The 16,433-nt window shown below is 39.6% G+C and overlaps 1 protein-coding gene across 1 annotated transcript in view; it reads right to left on the bottom strand.

Moving 5' to 3' along the window:
* The window catches only part of LOC144634028 (fibrocystin-L-like), a 57,830-nt gene that overhangs the window by 31,887 nt on the left and 9,510 nt on the right, over positions 1 to 16,433 (bottom strand). The window contains 17 exon segments of the mRNA XM_078492966.1: positions 194 to 1,021; positions 1,343 to 1,601; positions 2,168 to 2,445; positions 4,159 to 4,449; positions 5,508 to 5,799; positions 6,967 to 7,157; positions 7,542 to 8,058; positions 8,527 to 8,778; positions 10,093 to 10,367; positions 10,897 to 10,983; positions 11,770 to 11,880; positions 12,611 to 12,721; positions 13,243 to 13,325; positions 13,856 to 13,906; positions 14,353 to 14,443; positions 14,979 to 15,036; positions 15,742 to 15,844. Of these exon segments, the coding sequence (XP_078349092.1) occupies positions 194 to 1,021; positions 1,343 to 1,601; positions 2,168 to 2,445; positions 4,159 to 4,449; positions 5,508 to 5,799; positions 6,967 to 7,157; positions 7,542 to 8,058; positions 8,527 to 8,778; positions 10,093 to 10,367; positions 10,897 to 10,983; positions 11,770 to 11,880; positions 12,611 to 12,721; positions 13,243 to 13,325; positions 13,856 to 13,906; positions 14,353 to 14,443; positions 14,979 to 15,036; positions 15,742 to 15,844 (3,878 nt within the window).

Raw genomic sequence — 16,433 nt, 5'->3', positions numbered from 1 at the left:
TGTTATTTTTCATAGACTGTTCGAACTCGAAAATAAAATTCATATGTTCTCACCACCGTGTACAAGCCTTCATTTATCTCATATGGATATGAAATTCGCTTTTTTAGCTCGATAAGACATAACATACAGAGAAAGCAGAGTAAATGAACTAGCAAATGAATATTCTCTTGTAAACGAGTGACATTCAACTTACTTTGGTGTGTTCCGCCGTTATTAACCTCGACAGTCTGAAACATGTCGTGCGTTACACATGTCACGTGTGTATCGTTGATTGACGTGATTTGACATGGTCTGCCCTGTACCGTAACAACAGCACGTGACTCGTTAGATCCAAATCCTCGACCAGTGATCACCACGTGCGTCCCACCCGCTACTGAGCCAATCAGAGGAGAGACGGAGTGCACCTCAAAGACATATTCGAATTTGCTGTGTTCCTCGGGAATCACGGCAAAACCTTTCCCTGGCGTGACCAACTGAATAGGAACTTTCCCCGGAGCGTGACGAGGAGTCACGCAAGTGATTTCCGCCTCAGTGACGCTTTGTATCACGCAGTTTTCATTTCCCACTTGCACCGTTGTCGTGTTCATAAAACCGGAACCGGAAATGGTAATAACTTCGCCACCGCTGACACCCCCTTGTTGCGGGCTCAAACCGCTGACTTGAATATCTAGCGAGGAATCATACTCAAAAGCATCGGAAACGGTGACTGAACTATCATCGATAGAGATTTCTACAGAAACGGTTCCCGCAGCGTGGGCAGTGGTTGTACACGTGATCTGGGACATGCTGATAGTTATGATGTCACAAGGAGAACCATCTAGAGACACTGTGGCATTGTCTTTCTTGTTCCCAAAGCCGCTGCCTGATATTGTAATAGTCTGTCCGCCTGCCGTGCTGCCGCTGGCTGGATTGACTGACGTAGCACTGATGACGTAAGTGAAGTTGAGTTGCTGAGCATTTTCAGCCCAACCTTTGCCTTCCACTAGAACCTCGACCGGGTGACTTCCGCCAGGACCGTAATCTGAAGTGGAAACAAACAGGTTTTATGTGGTGATGACTGAAGCAACCATTCATATCTGTCCAATCAGAACAAATAAAAAAAAACACCTAATGAGCCAATCAGAAATCGAAGCAGAAAACATACAACCAGAGCCAAGCGGAGGAGGACGCATATAATCCAAGCGGTATTGGTTTTACATTAAAAATCAAGTTTCTTTCAAACGTCAGTTAAAAAGTGGTCCATGCACGGGCGCACGAAAATATAAACGTAGTTATACTTAGTGGTTCAACAGATAATCTCTATAGACGTTTTTTGGTCCCGAAGCCGCGAGAAAACATTTACCTGCTCGACATGTGATGTTATCAGATGTGCTGCTAAGAACGACGCAGGATGAGCCTCCTATTGTCACAACATTTTCTTCATTTACTGTGGAAAATCCTGCGCCAAGAATAGTGATGACTGTACCAATGCTGGAGGGCCCGCCTGGACCGGACGAGGGTGCTATGGAGGTTAGACTAGGTGTTTGTTCTGCTGAGTATTCAAAGGAGCAATTGTTGCCTTGACGACATGAGCCAGTAATGTCATTTACAACCACTACAACCTAAAGAAAAAAAAGTTAAAAAAATGAATGAACGAAAAGCAAAGGGAGAAATGTCCAAAAAGTTGTTAGGACACTACGACAATTTAAACTGCGCTGTTTCTATTTATATATCATTTTTGTAATGCCATGCGTTGGGGGCTGGGGGGAATCATAACCGTGAAGGAGGTTTTGATACTAGGTCTTAATTAACATAGATTTTTACGATTTTATTTCTCTGTTTACTCCTTATTTTTTTGTTTCGATTGAGAAGATATATCGAACACTCGAGACAGTGTTTCATCGGCTATCCAAACACCTCGAATTTCGTCAAAATACTCCGCTGTGCGTCGTATTTTCAACTCTCTTCTCGGTATTTCTCCGTCTCTTGTGTTTGATATATTATTTAAATGTTTACAGAACTAAAGTAGTTCCTGAATATAATGTGGCCTGCAATAAAGTGTCGATTTTGGAGTCAGGTATAAAATAGGTTAGGAAGCATCGTATGTTTTGGTCTAAAGGTTTCAAGTAGCGTGGCAAACACCACAACCAAATTTTCAGATATTTTTTTCCATTTTTCAACCACTCACTTCAGGTTGAGTTTCTGGCATCCGTAAAAACTCGCCGGGAATAGGATCCAGGAATAAACCACCATCCTCAATAGTTCTGACTTCGGTAACAACTTCAACACCGCGGAGTCCGCTGCCATTGACCGTCATTTCAGGGTGGTTGCCTCCATGAGTTTTCCACGTAAATGTCCAATCGTACCTTGCGCAGTGACCAGTTCTCTCCACATCAATAACACCTTCCTGGAATTCTTGTTCGATGCGATCTTGGAGTCTCCTTGCAGATATGTGGACAGGGAGGTCTGGAATGTTATGAATAGATAAAAGAAAAACTTAGAGCGGTTTTCACTTGAGTGTCGAAAGTAATTCGCGTTTCAGTTGGTTTTGCATTACTACGCAGTGATTGGTTTCAAATTCTCGCGCCACTTTCTTAGCCAATTAGAAGTAAAACTAAAACCAATCGCGACTCGCTTGCGCACGTTTCCCGCGCTTTGTGCCGGCTACAAGTATTTTCTTCGAGTTTTGATTGGTTTACTTGCTTGTCTGTGTTCTTTGTGATTGGCTAGAGTGATTACTTTGGTTTGACTTTACGACACTCAATTGAAAACTGCTTTATAACAAATTGCAGGGGCTTTCTTAAGCTCCATTATAGATAGAAAACAACAATTTGCCAAAAGCGTGCCATGATAAGGTAAAAATAAATGGTTAATTAGCGTTGAAAGAGAGTCTTTCCGAGATATGAGGGGGTGAACAGTTCAATGCATGGCGTTAAATATTTTGGGAATTTTTTTAACCGTCCGCTGAAAAACAACAACGTAAAGAGACTAACTAGCGTGGCTTGGTAAACGTGAAATACAATGGCGATTTTTTGGTGCGTTTCTATTTAACAATTAGACTACGAGCCCGAGTTTTCTATGTGCAAATAGTCAACGAGGCGCATTGCAGTCCAAAACCTACAATATTGTGCACTTTGAAGACAAAATTCAAGAGAATTTACCGCTTATAGAGCTACGCGCGCGCGACTGTTTTCTATCGGCGATTATATAATAACCTGAATTCTACGCGCACTTTGATTGGTTCTTACTTATGATCTATTAGAGTACAGACACATAGATGACGTCACGCGGTGGTGTGACTCGCGCGCGTGATCAGAGTTCATAGTCCAAATCAGAGTTGTCGGCAAAGTTTTTCAAACTTGCGGGGCCACAACAAAGCAAAAAAGTTTAGCTTAATTACAAATCTTCAGTGAGAAACAATACGCCAAGCATCGTTCACCTTTCGAAGCATTTAACTGGGCGAAACAAGCTTGAAGAAGACAGTGAATTATTCGAGAAATTATCCGAAATCTGTATGAAAGTTTGACCGATGTTGTACAGTTGGACGACGCCACGGGAAACAAACGAATTGCGGTTGAACGCTTCGGTTAATGCTTACAGATTTGAACAACTTTCCAAATCGGAATAAAAGTTAGTTTTTTCATTGACTTTCAATTGACCATTTTTCTGTTTATTCAATCGGATTAACAGTGCTTCGTGTTAACGAAAACTTAATAGTGTCAAAATCAAAACAACTTAGCTCATCGGTACGGCGGCATTGCTCACACTGAAGTGTGCAAAAGTCTTGTGTTATTATATAAAACAAATAGATTACATTTTGCCGTGGGTCTGTTCAGTTATAGATCACAGAAGACGTCAAAATGTGGTATGAACATCAGTGACCCACTCGCCTTCGGCTCGTGGGCCACTTCTTTTGTTCATACCACATTTTGACGTCATCTGTGATCTATAACTGAACAGACGCACGGCAAAATGGAATCTATTTGTTAAATAGAAAACAGTGGGAGAACCAATCAGATTCGCGGATTTCCAATAGAACACAGCTGAGTTTCTACTAATTGGAGTTAAAAGCTGTCTTTACATATTCAGTTGAGGAAAGTTCTTCCACTGGTAGACAAAAAAACTTGTCAGTCCTTTCTTGGTCTAACAGGGAGGTAAAGAGCGGCATTTCCCACCCACCTGTGATTAAAATTCCATTATATTCAATGTCAAACGTTCCTCGGATTGGAGGCGAAGCTTCTTGCACTCGCTTCACTTGCGCACTCGAATTGAGACCATTCACCCTGTATGTGGCATGGTCATCATCGTCATTCTCCCCCCGGACGGTGTCCACAATACCAAGTAATGGCAGGGGGGAGCCGCAGTCCGCAGGCTGGAGAGAGATGGTCCAGTTTGTCTCTGAATTCATTTCTACTGCAAAATCCTTGATGAGAAAGCCGTTTGGTTTGGCAGCATTACTAATTGGTATTACTGAAAATAAAATAGAATATTTCAAGATTGAATGGCAACCTAATAGTGTGAACTGTTTACGAATGTTTCAATAGCAAGTACGACAAGGATAGATAAACTAGTTGCTGAAATACATTTTCATTTCCTCGAATAAACAAGTATTTTTCCTTTTTAAACGCTCTGCGACCTAACCGAATACTCTGACAAATGGCGCAAACAAGTCAGTATTTAGCTGTTTTCAAAAACGTAGAACGTTTTTAGTAAACCTCCAAAATTTTTGGAAACCATCAGAATACTGGTAAGTTAATGATCGTTGGAAAGTGAAAATAAGAACCTTTTCTTTGAAGTTCTTTTCTTTCTTTTTTTTACTTATTTTCATGGTTTGACCGCGATCGAATCGTATCTAGGTTCAATAATTATTATTTTCTTTATATTGATGCCAGAGCCGCAATAAAAACGTACGGTAGTGTTTGAGGCCTTAGAAACAATTACTTCTTCAGCAAGTATCAAATATTTTGTCCAACAGTTGAGGGTTTTCGGGTCATTGTAGACTATTGGCCGCGGTAGCGGAAAGAATAGAAAGAAAGGATCACTTCGTGTTCAATTAGAACCAATTACATAAAGTGGAAATCTCGGTTTTACATATAGAGTACTAAAGCCCTGAGCAAACAGCAACGCAAGTAGACACAATTTGAAAACTTGCGTCCACTTGCGTCTCCGTTTGGCCAGAACTTGCGCTCACTTGCTTTGACTTGCGTTCAACTTCGTTTAGATCAAATCTGCACTTAATTTAACGCAATGTTTTCACCGTTTGGCCACCCATCGCAAGTCAACGCATTTTTTGCAGTTTACTTCAAATACTAAATTGCTCCTCGTAGCATTTTGAATGACTTTTTGCAAACTTGCGTGCACTTGCGATTAAGTGTCCGTTTGGCCACCCAACGCAAGTCTGTACGCAAGTTGAACTTGCGACTACTTGCGTCCACTTGCGTTACCGTTTGGCCAGTGCTTTGTATATGAAGTACTAAGGATGCACGTCCCTCCCCTCTCTCCCGGTAAAATTTGTCGCACAGCCTCACCAGTTAAGTCGTTCTTTCCAATCCACACGTTATCAACGTACACGTCTTCTTCGGAGTTTTCCATGCGCTCAATTTCAATGCTGTTCATTTCAACAGACGGGGCGTCTAATCCAAATTCCTCGCTGATTTTCGTCCAGACATTTATACACGAGAATCCCCAGTTTGCTAACTGTGAAGAGCTTCTCAAGAAATCATACCGACGCCAAGAGTACTGATCTTCGCCATTTTCGCCTCTGTATTTCACCTGAAATTTTACTTGGTCTTTTATGGGACCTTTGTAAGCGAAGCAAAACTAAAGGGAAATAAAAATAAGATAATGAACAAATAAGGGTGTTTTCAAGAGTTGATCAAGCCGCGCCATACTACAGACTTTTGCACGTACGAAGCAGCTGGAAGTATTGCTATTCCCCTCCCCAACCCTCCCCCCCCCCCCCAAAAAAAAAAAAAAAAGAAATGCTAGTTCATTACAGGCTATCATCCCTCCAGTATTTTTTCAGATGGCTACAACAGTTCATACTCTCTGGACTGGAGAGTGGCACTGTGAGAGTAAAGGGTACCAACCAAGAACACAGCAACATGATCAAGGGGGGTTTTAGTTTCAGGTTTGAGGATGTAACCGTTGTGTGTGATCATTTCAATGAAGACTATTGAGCAGTTCTTTCATGTGGTACTGTTTATGTTTTATTACAGCCTTAATTAAGGCATTAAGATATCACCCACAGACGTAGAATCAATCGTACACCATAATACGCAGGCTATGTTTATTATGGTGTACAAGTGATTCTTAGTCTGTGGATAATACCTTAATGTGTGACCATTAAAATGAAAGCTATTGAGCAGTACTTTCATGTGGTACTGTTTATGTTTTATTACAGCCTTAATTAAGGCATTAAGATATCACCCACAGACGTAGAATCAATCGTACACCATAATACGCAGGCTATGTTTATTATGGTGTACAAGTGATTCTTAGTCTGTGGATAATACCTTAATGTGTGACCATTAAAATGAAAGCTATTGAGCAGTACTTTCATGTGAAACTGTTTACTGTGCAAGGTGGTTCTAACTTTGGAGTCTGCGGATGAAACCCTAGTGTGTGGCCATTTAAATGAAAGCTATTGAGCAGTACTTTCATGTGAAACTGTTCATTATGCTGTGCAATGTGGTTCTAACTTTCTTTAAGTCTGTAGATGAAACCCTAGTGTGTGGCCATTCAAATGATAGCTACTGAGAAGTACTTTCATGTGGTACTGTTTATTTTACTCTACAAGGTGGTTCTAACTTTTAAGTCTGCGGATGAAACCCTAGTGTGTGACTATTTAATTGAAAGGTATTTAGCAGAATTTTTGCGCGGTATCGATTATTATTTAATGCAAGATGACCTACGGTTCAAACTCTAACCACTCCAAACGTTGCTTTTACGTTGAAATAAATATCTTTTAATGTTAATTGTACTCACCCATTTATATCTGGAGATTGTATATGTAGGTTGAGGAGTATCAACAACGTAAGAAGAATATTCAGCTCTCCAAAGAATCGATGGATTTTTTAAAGAATATCTGCCACAGAATGGCTCTATATCTGAAACCCTTTCACCAGATTCTCTTCCAAGAACATCATCTTCATAATCTTTATAAAAGATGCGTCCCACTAAAAAAGGGAAAAGATAAAAGAAACATACCGTGTTGTTAATACCTCGAGGGTCGTCAAAACAAAACGAAACCAGGAACACTGTGGCATTGCCCTCCATCGCGTTCACAGCTGTGACGTTAACTATTTTTAAATACAAACTGAAACAGTTTATCAGGGCCCGGTTGTTAAGAGCGGAGTGGATAACGCTATCCACAGGATAAATCGAGATTGATTAAATAAGCGTCGACAAAACAAACTACGCTATCCACCGGATAGTAAATCAGTAACCAAGACTAGTAATTGAATAACCGTGACAGTTTTGACTCTTTTAGCTAGTTATTTTCTCTTCATTATACTGTCTATAGAATACTTGATATTGAACTCTACACATTCTTCACTTACTCAGAGAAGACTCTTCGCAATGTCTGGAAAACAGTTTCTTCAATCTTCTCTCGATCTTTTCCTTGCTTGAACTGGGCCTCAGGTCTTTGGACGCCACGCCATCAACGGTCAGTTGAAAGTCCTTAGCTGACCGTCCTTGTACTAAGCGAGATATATTTAACGCCAAAGTCTGGTTATTCTCTGCCGTTCCATTCAGCACTTCAATACCTCGAGGGTCGTCAAAACAAAACGAAACCTGGAACACTGTAGCATTTCCCTCCGTCGCGTTCACAGCTGTGACGTTAATTTGACCCCGGTCTGCGAAAGCACTCAGCTCGTTCAGTTTTTCTTTCAGTACAGAGCTGTTTGTGTCTTGTAAGGACAGCGTTATAGCTTCTTCATGGTAGTACAGGGTGAAGTTATCAGTGTTGTTATCACATGATGTGACATTATTTTCCACACACTGCAACGGCTGGATGGAGATGCGTTGAACTTCACACGTTTTTTCATTCTCGTCCCAGTTACTGAAGTCCAAAATCTGACAATGGAATCAAAGTAAAACACTGATTACCTATAAGTCTCTCCCTGTGGCCCATCAAGGCCGGAGCGTATTCCGGTTTCAGTGGCATGAAGCGACCAGGATTATTATTACTCTTCCTGGATGAGAAGCTAGTCCATCTGCTAGTTTGTTGCAGTTGTCAGGAAAGACCATTTCATTTGATTTGTTTCAATTGAAAGCATTGTTAAAAATTGATCGCTGATCCAACGTTTTCAACAACAAAAAATGGTTAGAAAAGTACTCAATTAGGAAACTTGGGCAAATCAACTATTTCAGAAAAGTTTTATGCCAATTCAAGAATGTTGATTAACCAATGGAACCTGAATTTTTGCCCAAAACAAATTTTTGCCCAAATCCAAACCTACCGAAAATGGTGGATCACAGTCAATCGCAGCTTTACTACTATTCTTTCGTTTCCGATTTAGGTACTTGACAAACTGGACAAACCTGTTTTTCCCAGAGTTCCGTTGATCTGATTGTGATTTGTTGTTGCTCATCTCGTGCAGCGCCTACTTTGCTGTTGGTGTGCTTGGTCTTTTCCAGGCCTACTCTTATCTTCACGTGATGACCGCCACCAAAATCATTATGGTATGCCTCAATGTAGTATGGCTTGTCCGCCTCAAGGGAGATTGGATCCGACTCCTGAACCTTGTTACTGTTCCAATCAGAAGCAGCTCCTGTGCAGCTTGCAATCTTTGTCTGAAGATTTTATTTAAAGACAGCACGTTACATTTTGTTTGAAAAAGAATCTTAACCCAACGTCTTTAAGTCTCCAACTACATGGACTCGCACTGACTAGTGAAGAACGCGCTTAAACTACATGGACTCGCACTGACTCTTAAGGAACGCACCTAAACTAAATGGACTCGCACTGACTCGTAAAGAACGCACCTAAACTATATGGACTCGCACTGACTCGTAAAGAACGCACCTAAACTATATGGACTCGAACTGACTCTAGACACCTAAATATAGCACTGATCGAAACGCAAATGACTCGAACTGATGCGAATGGGGGAACGCACCTAACTATATGGACTGAATATCGTAAAGAACGCACCTAAACTACCCCTAAAAACGCGCTCTAAACTCATGAACTCGCACTGACTCGTAAAGAACGCGCTCTAAACTACATGAACTAGCACTGACTCGTAAAGAACGCGCCTAAACTACACACAAAAGACCTCGAGAGACAGATGTCAATCTTGTGGTCAGTTGTCAATTGTGGTGTACTATCAGCGAACGTCTCAAGAAACAAATACGGTAGCGAAATCGGGTTGCGATTGGTAGATTTCGATCTATTTTGATTGGTTCTTTTTTTAGGGCTCATTGGTTGCTGTTGTAATTATGATTGACAACAGTACAAAGCGCAATGTAGTTAGCTTTTTGAACGTTAGAGGTCCAGATTACTGAAAATCGCTGCGCAAAAATAGGAATTATTTAACATCTATTCCTGTATTTATGCCCCATTACTTTAAGTCAAAAATTTTTTTGGAGCGAACCTATATACAGTTGTTGGATGTTTTTCTTTCACCCGTGAGATGATGTATTTGGGGTAATGAAAATATAAGTTAGTCAAATATGTGAAATGTGGGCGAAAAATGCAAAGAGATGGAGAACTTCGCTGTTTTATTGCAACTTCAATTCATATTTTTAAATTCATTATCAAATCATTTTGGCCGGGTTGCTCAAAGCACGATTTTTCTAATCCAGGAGTAGCGAGAATTTTGATTTAAGTTCTTTAAATTTTCAGTGAGGTTTTCCGTTTTAGCGTCGACTTATCTCAAATTCCAAAAAAACCCTGGGTTAGCGTTGATCGAATTTCGAAAAACACGCCTAAAATAAAAAAACTTATGATGAAAGAATTGTAAGAGAAGCCTGGGACTTTCTCACGTGTTCTTGACACGTGATTTCATCGTTACATAGCAATCACAAGGCCACTAAAAATATTTCAATCCGGCAGCAAAGGGGAAATTCATTATAATTATGACAACAGCTAACTGTCTGCAGTACCTTGTCAGCGGGGTCCCCTGTGAGACTTAGGTACAGCTCACTGGTGTCATCTGATTGGATGGCAAACTTGTAATTGCAATCTTGTGATGGCACGAAAAAGCCAGTGACCCTCGAGCTGTAACCGGATGTCTTTTCAAAGGTATCAACTTCCGGTGAGCTACTCTCGGTCCAGTGCTCAATGTGATAGTCAGCGGCCATGGAGTCCAGGGAAGCAATGTCGGAGAGAGTGTGTTTGACAGTCGAAGTCCAGATTTCACGAAGAAGACCACGAGAACCTGGAGAAAGAATAGAGAAGAAACCTAAATCTACACCAAAGATTTGCTGGAAACAACATTATTGTATCTTATTAACAACAGATGAAAGTCTTCTTTCTACTCCTCCCAAAATAGGATGCTAGTCCATCGCAGGTCACCCTCCCCCCCCCCCCCCCAGCATTATTTTGCCGGTACCCATTTATACACCAGGGTGGAGAGAGGCACTATGAGAGTAAAGTGTCTTGCCCATGAACACAACACAATGACCCCCAGCCAGAGCTCGAACCCGAACTGTACAGTACGGCGCGCTAACCATTAGGCCACCGCGCCTCACATGGAGGGATGACTTGTGAGAGTAAACTATCTTGCACAATAATACAACAAAACGACTGTAAATTGCGTCCAATCCATTCACCATTTGGTTTACCCTCTTTATTGTCTTTATTTTCAAGCGATAGACTGTGTAGCTGATTTGTCCATTTATCTGACCATATGACACCCAATTACGCGTTTTTCTTCAAAATTTTGTCCGAAGAAAGCTCAAACTTACCTTCATAAATGCTCTTCACTCCGCCACTAGGACTAGTTCGACACGTGATCTCCGTTACTGACGAGGATAAAACTTCACAACGCTCTCCTTTTCAACACAACAAAACAAAAGTAACAATTAACTAAAAACTTGTCAAAGCCGGCTTACAAACTGATTGCTTGTTGACTTCATGTCCATAACCCTAAAATCTACAATTAACAAAGTTAATGGGGATTATTATTTACAACAAAGTTAATGTATTGACATTACGAGTAGTTAACGTTACATAAGATAGCTTTGACATTAAAGGGGATGGAATGTTTCACGGATTTGAACTAAATTTAGGCATGGAAAATCAAATGACCATCAAATTCGTTGAAATATAAAAATAACCTCTTAAAACAGTGAAGGAACATTTCAATAACACACCAATACAAATTAAAAAAGGTACGGATGGCCAAAAGCGACAAAGATTGTAACGAATTGCGATATGGGTTTTTGAAATATTGGTGGGCTAAACAATTTTCGAAGTTTATCTTGTTTGCTTGCCCGGTAACTTTAAATTATAACGCCCGGTAGACACATTTGGTTGCAACGACGCTATGATTTTGTCATTTAGATTCACAGAAGAAATTTCTCTGCAAACATTAAGTTTCATAGCAAGTATTTGGCAGAACCTAATCAAATGTAAACTAAACTCAGCCGTGGCACAGTACCTTTAAATATTGATTCAAAATAATATATGTAAAAGTTGCATTATAATTGACGATCAGTGCCAATCCAACGTGAATACGAGCAAGTTCGTTTTTTACCTGCATTTTTAATCTGAACATCGGTTATTTTTAACAACCAAGGTAAACTTGTCACTTCCCTTAAGTTTCTATGGGAACATACCTCCAACAAACACCTTGACATTGTCGGCATTGTCGCTGAAACCCAGTCCCTGTATTGTTATCACGGTCCCGCCCAGAAGACTCCCAGTGGCAGGAGACACATTTTGAACATCTGAAAACAAATAATAACGTTTACAATAATACACAATGGTTAGAGAAAATATTAACAAGCGTCACTGTAAGCAGATCGCAATCAGTCATATTCTTATCATATGACTTGACATCGTTCAGGAAAAAGAACGACAGTTGTTTTAACAGTTATTTCCAGCACACACGTTTTTTGAAAAATTTTTAGACTGAAAATTACCTTTATTTGTACTCCCTCCAGGTAACTAAACCTATAGTTATAGAGCAGTTTTCAACTGAGTTGCCAAAACCAAAGTAATTACTCTGGCCAATCACAAAGAAGACAGACAATCCAGTGAACCAATCAAAACTCGAAGCAAATACATGTAACTGGCACGAAGCGCGGGAAAACGTGCGCAAGCGAGTCACGATTGGTTTTGGTTTTACTTCTGATTGGCTAAGAAAGTGGCGCGAGATTTTTAAGCCAATCACTAAGCGTAGTAATTCAAAACCAAAGCAAACGCAATTTACTTTCGACACTCAAGTGAAAACCGCTCTAATCAAACTTCACATCATTGGGTACAAATAACACAGTATAATGCGTAGTATGGCAGTAGATTTTTCTTTCTTGTTGCTTAAATTTTGACTCACCCTGCGGGTTCATCAAATTACAGGACCGCTTGTGTAATACATGGCGATATTGCACACTTTACTAACCCAATAAGACATCAGAAAAGCCATTGAAACAAATATTTGTCCGTTTTACTGTACCTTACCTGAATGGGTTTGGTAAATGTACAGATCTTGGTTCTTGTCTACACGCCATAAGTCCGGGTTAACTTTAGATCTTCCAAGCAGAGACACTAAATACGAAGCTGAGTGGGACCCTGAAAGAATCACACTATATGGTCATGGAGTCCTCATGGCAAAAATTAACACCGTAGAGATTGCAAATTTCGAAAAGGAAAAGAGCCACCTTTCAGAGTGGCTCACAACAGCTTACAGCACTTGTGCTTTGATAGCTCAATACTAGCACCCATATATTGATTGATCAGTAAAACAATAAAATTAAACAAATGACCAATCAATGGTGAAGCCACTAAGATCTTTATTTAACGTCACAGGTTACCATAACAATGCGGTAACCTGCCAAAAACACGCTTAATTTTTGCTTTTAGTGCTTATAACTCAAAAAGGAGCTCGGTTACCCCACTCCATATTTTATCATTGAATATTTATCAGCTTGTTCTGACACAGCGTTTTAATTTGTTAATTAAAAAAATTAGTGAAAAAAGGTTCACAGCTATCTAATTTTTTTTTTAAGCCGAGTCAATCTACCTGTCTATAATAACTATCACTGTTCTTTTTTTAACATAAACAAAACAAAACATAAAAAGCGATGCATTACCAGGAGTGCGAGCTTTAGGAAGACACACAAATGAACCTTTGCAGTTGGGAGTCCATCCACAGTCCTCAATTTCAGCTCCAAACCTAAACAAAGTTTTAAACAAATTCAGCTGCTTGTTTACTTAGCTCAGTCTTTCACCATGCATTTAAGCTCGTAAAGATAAGAAGACTCTGCATGCAGCCATCAAAAAAGTCGCACAACATGACAACAACTTTGCCATCTTTGCAACTGCAGTTATTAAGACAAAGAAAAAAATGACCAGATTCTTTGTCGACTTCGCCGTTCGTTATCCTTCTTAATCTTCTTCAGTTGCAACTATCTTTGTTTATTGTCGGTTTTTTATTACTTTTTATGTGTTTTTGCACCTCATAAAACTAATATTTTGAGGTTTCGTTCAATTAGAAAGTAATTAAGTAAATCATAAAAAATGACTTAAAATAATCTGACATAGTTTCTTTCAGATTCAACATACAAACACTTTCTCTGATCCGTCTCAATCTTGTCCAGTGTTAACATCCTTGTATATTTTCGGTTCATTACTCCTTGATATTTTTCTACCTCAACTTTTCTTCTTAAAAACTATTATTTAGAAGTTTACTTCAACTTTACTCACAGTTCGTTGGTTTCATCGTTAAAGGGGTTACATTCAAGACCACAGTAAACCCTGCAAAAAATTAATACACTTCTTGTTTATCCGTGAACAAAGATAACGCTTTTGGTATCAGTCTTAATTACGCAACACTGAGTGTTAACTAAGTGACAGCCAAAAAAAGAAAAGAAAGCGATTGACTATCTTAGTACGTCTCGTCTTCTCAAAACGACTTTCAAAGGCCCGGCCTATGGTCAGTCCATTAAAGTCACCTTGTTTTCCTATCATTTTTTCAAAGCATTAAGAGGTTTTAATAGATAAAGACCAGTTGGTATACAACAAAGTAGCCTAAGAAAGCCCAAGTTAGAGCTATACTCTTTAACAGTTTTACTCGGGTTATACAAAAAGACCTTGACAAAAAGGAGGGATAATAAAATAGGATACAGTGCAAACGTTTTCGGTGAAATTTACGTAGAAAAAAAAATGTAACAGATAAATCCTTTTAAGGAAAATAGTCTAACCTTGTAATTTCTTTGTTATCTGGTGAAAATCCAGGAGAGAGTCTGCTGAATTGAGTGGTGTGAATTTTTCCAGAGATTGTAACGGGTGTTCCTAGCAACCAAAAAAACATTAAGCATATTAATAATATATCTTCCGGGCTGGAATGAGTTTTGGTAACAAGGGAATAGTTTGTAAGTATCGTGGCGCGTGATAGATTGTGAGTATCGTGGTACGTGATAGATTGTGAAGTTGATATCACGTGACTTTGGTACCACAAGTGGTGACGTGTGTGGACCTGTGTAACACGTGTTGCTTACGCATGATGTCTTAACGTCAGCAGGGATGTCGCAGTGGTGAGAGCGCTCGCTTCCCACCAATGTGCATGTCCCGGGTTCGATTCCCACACCCGGCGTCATATAAGGGTTGAGTTTGTTGTTGGTTCTCGTCCTTGCTCAGAGGTGTTCTTTACGGGTTATCCGGTTTTCCTCTCCCAGCAAAAACCAGCAATTCTAAATTCAAATTCTATCTGGAAACAGTGGATAAAGAGCCACTCTGTGAATATGCCACATGCACATATTATGTTATGAGGAATTAGTTTACTTATTAATTCTGTATAACAAGTGTCACGATTCGTTGCGTGACGTACCTGGCACTGCAGCCCGAGGATAGAAACCATCAATCGTTGGAGTTGTCCATCTGTAAAACTGAATAGTGAAAAAAAACAAAAAAAAAAAAACAAATTGCATACTAGTACTAGACAAGCTAGAAATTAGAGAACTAACTTGCGAATTAACTCTCTAGTTTCCAACTTGCCTAACACCAGTGCTGTGTGGATCAACACTGGCGTGCGTTGCAATTGTTCCCTTAATACCAACCTTGACACGAACTACCACCTTAATAACCTACGAACTTCTCCCGTCTGGTCTCCTAGCTCGGTCGGTAGAGTAAGGGTGATTAATCCAGGGTTTGTGGGTTCGAGTCCCACCAAAGTCAAAATATATATATATTTTTTGCCTTGTTTGCTCCCCAGTTCCCCAGGCTCTTGCTTAGAAGAAAATTCCCGAGTTATTAACAGCATCTAAAGTTAATTTTCTTATTTCCACCTTTCTCCATGTGGGTCCTTGATTTATACAAAAAAGACAATCATACGCTTTTTCGGCTTAAAATTTCAGTTGAGTTGCTTTAAGGGGATTTTTACGTGCGTAAATGAAACAGAACTATTGTTCTTCATATCATTATCACCTCAGCATGTAGTCTACATTTCTATTTTTGTCTCTGTATGCTATCTATAAGGTTCTCTGCATTCATCTCAATAAACTGAAGATGGCATAAGTCATGCCGAAACATGTTTTGAAAAAGTGTTTTCGTGCTTTTTAAATTAACAACTAAAAACCGTAGAAATATTTCACCTTAAAAGTACACTTTCCACGCCGGCCGCAATAGTCTGTGACCTGGTCTCCGTTTACAAACATCATCAGCTCATAGGTACCATCATCGGCTGTTGGAGAGGGTCTGGAACGAGTAAAGAAATAAAACAACGAAAGTAAGTTGATTGTAGTAAAAGAAGCTTTTCCTTGTTTTGATATCGAAATAAAAGCCGAAAAAGAACAAAGAGCTAGCTCCGTTAAGCAGCCTCTTTATAATGCATGTGTTGCAGTTTGCCTGAATTTCTGATCAAAACGATCTACATACAGCTATACTTTGATTTGTATTTCGCTTTGTTACAAAATTATAACCGTAATCCTAAACAAAGAAAAGTACAAATCTAGCTTGAAACCGTTTGACCTGAAATCTAATTTAAACTGCAAGACATATGATACAGAGGTTAACCTGGGGAAAAAGACCCACTTATGTCCAGGATTGAACGCAAGTATTGTTTAAAAAGTACTTCATGTTTGACTGTGTTATTTGACATTTCTATATTACCTCATATATGACAGATTTTGGTGTGTTTTGTTGAACTTTTATTAATGAGGAAACTTTGTGATGCGTGTCATGAGGAACGTGCATCTCATTTGTGTTCAATCCTGGACCTATCTGAAAAGACCTGGGGCAAAGGCACACTATTTGAGTCCGAAAAAGAGGACCTTTTCTTCAACAC

The sequence above is a fragment of the Oculina patagonica genome, chromosome 12, assembly GCF_052425735.1.
Source record: "Oculina patagonica isolate OP01 chromosome 12, crgOcupat, whole genome shotgun sequence".
NCBI classification, from domain to species: Eukaryota; Metazoa; Cnidaria; class Anthozoa; order Scleractinia; family Oculinidae; genus Oculina; species Oculina patagonica.
This window is presented reverse-complemented; position numbering and strand designations above follow the sequence as displayed.